General features: G+C 47.0%; 1 protein-coding gene across 1 annotated transcript in view; it reads left to right on the top strand.

The window, feature by feature from the left end:
• spon1 (spondin 1) overlaps positions 1–6,773 on the top strand; it is a 201,415-nt gene extending 194,642 nt beyond the window's left edge. The window contains 3 exon segments of the mRNA XM_033038808.1: positions 1,960–2,124; positions 3,698–3,961; positions 5,815–6,773. Coding sequence (XP_032894699.1) covers positions 1,960–2,124; positions 3,698–3,961; positions 5,815–5,978 — 593 coding nt within the window. The 3' untranslated portion in view covers positions 5,979–6,773.
• The last annotated feature ends 258 nt before the right edge of the window (positions 6,774–7,031 follow it).

Consider the following 7,031-nt stretch of genomic DNA (forward strand, 5'->3'; position numbering starts at 1 on the left):
TCGACGTGGACTTGGTGGGCCGAAGGGCCTGTTTCCGCGCTGTATCTCTAAACTTAACTAAACTACACTGATAGACACAAAAAGTTGGAGTAACACAGCGAGACAGGCAGCATCTCTGGAGAGAAGGAATGGGTGACGTTTTGGGTTGAGACACTTAGAAGGGTCTCGATCCAAAACGTCACCCATTCCTTCTCTCCAGAGATACTGCCCGTCTCGCTGTTACTCCAGCTCCTCGTGCCTAACTTTGGTTTAAACCAGCACCTGCAGTTCCTTCCTGCACATTTCATAAACTAAACTGAGTACTTACAGCCAGACAGTATATGGTCCACCATCTTCATGTTGGTTACTTTGCCCACCTACATAATGCTATTTGCCCACATCAACACTGTATCTTTTTATGCCATGCCTATTTGAGTCTAAACGCCCTTTAAATGTAATCATTGCACCTGGTTCCACCACCGTTCCAGATATCAACCACACTCTCCGGAAAAACCATAGCCTTCAGATCTCATTTAGATCCTCTTACCGATGTCTTCTCGTTCATAAGTTATAGGAGCAGAATTAGGCCATTCGGCCCATTCAGTCTACTCCACCATTCAATCATGGCTGATCCATCTCTCGCTCTCAACCCTGTTCTCCTGCCTTCTCCCCATAACCCCTGACACCCTAACTAATCTGAAATGGGTTTGGCATAAAAGCAGTCCATTGTCTCCAATGGTATGTTTTCAATAACCCTCCACGGGAATAAACCTTATCTATAGATCTCAATATCTTATTATAGAACAACAAAGAACAGCACAGCAAGAGAACAGGCCCTTCAGCACACAATATATGTACTGTACATTATGCAAAGCCCAACCTATATCTACCTGCACTAAATCACTGTCTCCCCATTCCCTGCATGTCCATGTTCTTATCCTAAAGTCTCTTAAATGCCACCTTCACATCTAACACTGTCACCATCCTGGCACTCGCTGTTCTCTGTGCAAAGAACACTTGCCAAACACATCTGATTAAACTTTGCTCATCTCACCTTAAAGCTATGCATTCGAGTCTTTGATATTTCCACCCTGGGAAATTGGCTCTGCCTGTCGACCCTATCCATGCCTTTCACAAGTTTCCATCAGGTCTCCCCACAAGCTCCTTTGTTCCGTAGAAAACTATTCCAGTCTGTCCACACTCTCTCTCCCAGTCGCTAATACCTCAAATCCAGGCATCATTCTGGTAAATAGACACAAAATGCTGGAGTAACTCAGCGGGTCAGGCAGCCTCTCTCTCTCGAGAAAAGAAATAGGTGACGTTATAGAAGAAACGAGATATATGGAAGGAACATAAAACAAATGAATGAAAGATATGCAAAAATAATGATGACCAAGGAATGGTAGATATAAAATTGGCTATCTTTCCTTGATCTTTGTTGCTATCTACATATCTTTCATTTACAGTATAGTCACAGTATACAGTATATTTACAGTATAGTACAGTATACTCACAATCTAATCTAATCTAATCTATTTGTTTTCTCCAGAGATGCTGCCTGACCCACTGAGTAACTCTATCTTTTTGTGTCTATTTTCAGTGTAATCTATTTTCAGTTCCTTGCTTCTCATCATTCCAGTAAACCTCCTCTGCCCCCTTGACACCCTTCCCAAGAAGAGGTGACCAGACTTGCACAAGTTACTCCTCATCCCCTGATTCCCTCAAACAATAAACTCAACCTGACTTGACCTACACTTCGTGCAGGAAGGAACTGCAGACACTGGTTTACACCGAGGGTAGAGACAAAATGCTGGAGCAACTCAGTGGAACGGGCAGCATCTCTGGAGAGAGGGAATTCCTTCCATCCAGAGATGCTGCCCGTCCCAGCTGAGTTACTCCAGCATTCTGTGCCTATCTTTGACCTGCGCTTTGGTGGGGGTGATGCATCGTTGGCGATGGTTGTGCTGCGTTGCGTTTCAGAGACCATCCCGTGCATGCTGACTCTGTGGTCGGACTGGACTGACTGCAGCGTGACCTGCGGCATCGGCATGCGGGCGCGGCGGAGAATGCTGAAGACCCCGGCCGAGGTGGGCACCTGCAACGAGGAGCTGGAGCAGGTGGAGAAGTGCATGCTGCCTGAATGCCGTGAGTAGAGGTGCCATCCCGCCGGCCCCAGCGCTCCCCGCGTCTCACTCCCCGCACCTCGCTGGCAGGCCATTCACCCCATCCAATTCCACAAAAGATTCACACCAATGCAGTGGTGGCACAGTGGTAGAGTTGCTGCACAGAGACCCAGGTTCAAACCCGACTACGGGTGCTGTCTGTACGGAGTTTGTACTTTCTTCCCGTGATCGCGTGGGTTTTCCCTGAGATCGTCGGTTTCCTCCCACCTTCAAAGACGTACAGGTTTGTAGGTTAATTGGCTTGATAAATGTAAAAAAATGTCCCTAGTGTGTGGAGGGTAATGTTAATGTGCGGGGATTGCTGGTCAGCATGGAATCGGGGTGGGCCGAAGGGCCTGTTTCCACGCTGTATCTCTAATGCCCCTGTCCCACTTAGGAAACCTGAACGGAAACCTCTGGAGACTTTGCGCCCCACCCAAGGTTTCCGTGCGGTTCCCGGAGGTTCCCGGAGGTTTTTGTCAGTCTCCCTACCTGCTTCCACTACCTGCAACCTCTGGCAACCACCTGCAACCTCCGGAAACCGCACGGAAACCTTGGGTGGGGCGCAAAGTCTCCGGAGGTTTCCGTTCAGGTTTCCTAAGTGGGACAGGGGCATTAACTAAAGTAACACCTACAGTTGCTCCATGGAAAGCATTTTATCGGGATGCATCACAGCACGGTTTGGGAACAGCTCCATCCAAGACCGCATGAAATTGCAGAGAAATTGCAGCCCAGACCATCACACAAACCAACCTCCCTTCCATTGACTCCATTTGAACCTCAAGCTGCCTTGACAAGGCCAGCAGCATAATCATGGACGAGTCGCACCCCCGGTCACTCCCTCTTCTCCCCTCTCCCATCATTGTATGAAAACACACACCTCCAGATTCAGGGCCAATTCCTTCACAGTTGTAATCAGGCAACTGAACCATCCTACCAACAACTAGAGAGCAGTCCTGAGCTACCATCTACCTCATTGGAGACCCTCGGACTATCTTTGATTAGACTATACTGGATGTTATCTTGACTTAACGTTATTCCCTATATTGTGTACTCGTACACTAAACACAAACACACCTCCATAAGGTCTCCCTGAAGTCTCCTGCATTACAGTGGTGCAGCTGGTAGAGCCACTGCCTCACAGAGCCAGAGACTCGGGTTCAACTCTGATCTAGGCTGCTGTCAGTTCGGAGTTTGCACGTACTCTTTTTTCCAGTTGTTCCAGTTTCCTCCCCCATACTAAAATGTGCAGGTTCGTAAGTTAATTGGCCTCTGTCAATTACCCGACTATGTAGAGAATGGATGAGAAACCATCACCGTCTTTATCTCTCATTCTTCCCCTTTCCACACACTCTCAGTCTGAAGAAGGGTCTCGACCCGGAACGTCACCTATTCCTTTTCTCCAGGGATGCTGCCTGTCCCGCTGAGTCGCTCCAGTTAGTTTTGCGCCTCTGTCGCCAGGTTATCCTGCGAGCGCTCCTCTTTTTTTCTTCCGTTCCTCTTTTTTTCTTGCATCCCCCGCGTCTCGGCTCATCCCGCTTTCTTCTCCCTCACAGCGACCGATTGCATGGTGTCCGAGTGGTCGGAGTGGTCGGAGTGCAACAAGTCCTGCGGGAGGGGGCACATGATCAGGACGAGGATGGTGAAGCTGGAGCCGCAGTTCGGGGGGGCGTCGTGCCCCGAGACCGTCCAGCGCAAGAAGTGCAAAGTCCGCAAGTGTTCAAGGAGGCAGGGGGACGAGAAGAGGCGTAGGAAGGAAGCTCCGGAGAGGCAACGGATCAAGGAGATGAGAGGAGAGCCCAGAATCCCTGAACATACAGGTATCCAAGTTCCCAAAGAAGCCTCATGGTCATAAATCATAGGAGCAGAATTAGGCCCAGCAAATCTACTCCGCCATTCAATCATGGCCCATCTATTTGTTCACCCAGAGAGTTGTGTATCTGTGGAATTCTCTGCCACAGAAGGCAGTGGAAGTAAATTCACTGGATGTTTTCAAGAGAGTTAGATTTAGTTCTTAGGGCTAAGGGAAACAAGGGATATAGGAGAAAGCCGGAACGGTGTACTGATTTAGGATGATCAGCCATGATCACATTGAATGGCGGTGCTGGTTCGAAGGGACGAATGGTCTACTCCTGCACCTATTGTCTATGTTTCTACCTTTCTATCTTAACCCCATTCCCCTGCCTTCTCCCCATAAGCCCTGACTCCCGAACTAATCAAGTATCTTTCTATATCCGCCTTAAATATACCCAATGACTTGGCCTCCGCAGTCTTCTGTTGCAATGAATTCCACAGATTCACCACCACATGACGATAATCATCGGGTTTATTTCCAAGTTTAGTTTTAGTTTTAGAGATACAGGATGGGAACAGCCCTCTCAGTTACCTCTCAGGTTCCTATTAAATCTTACCCCCTTCACCTAAACCTATGGTTCTCCATTCACCTACTGCGGGCAAGAGACTCTGTGCATCTCAGGGTTGCTGGGAAAAAGCTGTTCTTGAACATGGAGGCCATGATTTTCAGGCTTTGCTGCCTTCTTCCCAATGGTAACAGTGAGATTATACTAATGCTGTAGTACAACAGTCTGAAGAAGGGTCTCGACCTGAAATTTACCCGTTCTCTCCCTCTCATGATTTTATACACCTTGATACGATCACCCCTAACCCTCCAATGCACCAAGGAATAGAGTCCCGGCCTGCTCAACCTCTCCCTATTGCTCAGGCCCTCAGGTCCTGGCAACAAATCTTCTCTGCACCCTTTCCAGCTTGGCAACATCTTTCCTATAACGTGGCACCCAGTGCTGGACACAATACTCTGAGTACAACAGTCTGAAGAAGGGTCCCGACCCGTAACGTCACCCATTCCTTCTCTCCGGAGATGCTCCCCATCCCGCTGAGTTACTACAGTGTTTTGTGTCCATCTTCGGTGTAAACCAGTCTCACTGAAACTTACAGAATAGTGAAAGGCTTGTATAGAGTGGGTGTGGAGAGGAAGTTTCCACTAGTGGGAGAGTCTAGGATTAGAAGTCATAGCCTCAGAATTAAAGGACGTTCTTTGAGGAAGGAGATGAGGAGAAATTTATTTAGTCGGAGGGTGGTGAATCTGTGGAATTCTTTGCCACAGAAGGCTGTGGAGGCCGTCAGTGAATATTTTTTAAGGCAGAGATAGATAGATAGATTCTTGATTAGTACAGGTGTCACAGGTTATGGGAAGAAGGCAGGAGAATGGGGTTCAGAGGGAGAGATGGATCAGCCATGATTGAATGGCGGAGTAGACTTGATGGGCCGAATAAAGGGGGGGCCATTTAAGACTGAGGTGAGAAAAAACTTTTTCACCCAGAGAGTTGTGAATTTATGGAATTCCCTGCCACAGAGGGCAGTGGAGGCCAAGTCACTGGATGGATTTAAGAAGGAGTTAGATAGAGCTCCAGGGGGCTAGTGGAGTCAAGGGAATATGGGGAGAAGGCAGGCACGGGTTATTGATAGGGGATGATCAGCCATGATCACGATGAATGGCGGTGCTGGCTCGAAGGGCCGAATGGTCTCTTCCTGCACCTATTCGCTATGTTTCTATGAATGGCCTAATTCTACTCCCATCCCTTCCGACCTTATGGCCGCATGAGCACCTGCAGTCCCTTCCCCGCACTAACAGCAATTCCTGCCCCTTGTTCAGGGTGCAAGATGAAGACGTGGACGGCATGGACCGAGTGCAGCAAGTATTGTGGCGGAGGCATTCAGGAACGCTTCATGGCAGTGAAGAGAAAACACCGCACCTCCCAGCTCACCGGCTGCAAGGATATGAGGGAGATCCGGGCGTGCAATGTCCACCCGTGTTAGGAAGCGTGGCCGGGCCGCCCACACTGCACAGACAAACACTCTGCTTTTTGTTGTGAAAGTGACGGAAAAATATTTTAATACCACATTCCGACACAAACCCCCTCCGTATCCGGAGCATTCATAAATGTCTCAATATCACTGTACACGGTGCGCTCATATACATCTTATACCCACACTCACAAGCTGATTAGAAAGCAATTTAAGTTGTTTAACCTGTGGTTACATTTTATTTTCATTTTTATACACTGGTGTGTGATGTTATTTTTCTTCCAGTGTTAAAACCTTTGCCACCCTGTCGGTTGTGAGATTTTTTTTTTTTTAAAGGTGAAAATAAATTCATTTATTATACAAGACTTAGATGCCTTATCAAAGTAACATTTACTGTTAGTTCTTTCACAGGAAGAAAAAGAATAAAGTTTAAAAAAAAATGATAGACTTAATAATTAAAATAAATAGTTTTACTTTTGCCTATTGTTTGTTACATTCTGTGGGATCGTTGCTGATTCGATCAAAATATCGGCAGAATTTTTCCAATATTTCCTTTTTGATGTTATAGTTGTGTTTTGAAGACTCATTGTTACACTATGAGAGAGCGAGCGAGTGAGAGTGAGAGAGAGAGAGAGAGAGAGAGAGAGAGAGAGAGAGAGAGTGTGCGTGCACGAGTGACTTCTAGTAGCATAACACACTCTGTTTTACCATTTCTTAAAAAAAGAAAAAAAGAAAAATAGATAATTTTGTTTATATTTTAACTTGTCCGGTTACCACATTTGACAATAAAACAAAATGGCAATAACATATCTGGTGTTTTTATTAATTTCTCAGTGTCTCTGTGAGGGTGCGTTGACTAGTGTAGCTGGGACATGTTGGCCGGTGTGGGCAAGTTGGGCCGAAGAGCCTGTTTCCACACTGTATCACTCTATGCGTATGAATTTTGCTGGGAATGTAAAGGGCAAATTACTGATGCATGGTAATAATAGATAGAAACATAGAAAATAGGTGCAGGAGGAGGCCATTCGGCCCTTCGAGCCAGCACCGCCATTCATTGTGATCATG

Source organism: Amblyraja radiata, chromosome 20, assembly GCF_010909765.2.
Source record: "Amblyraja radiata isolate CabotCenter1 chromosome 20, sAmbRad1.1.pri, whole genome shotgun sequence".
NCBI classification, from domain to species: Eukaryota; Metazoa; Chordata; class Chondrichthyes; order Rajiformes; family Rajidae; genus Amblyraja; species Amblyraja radiata.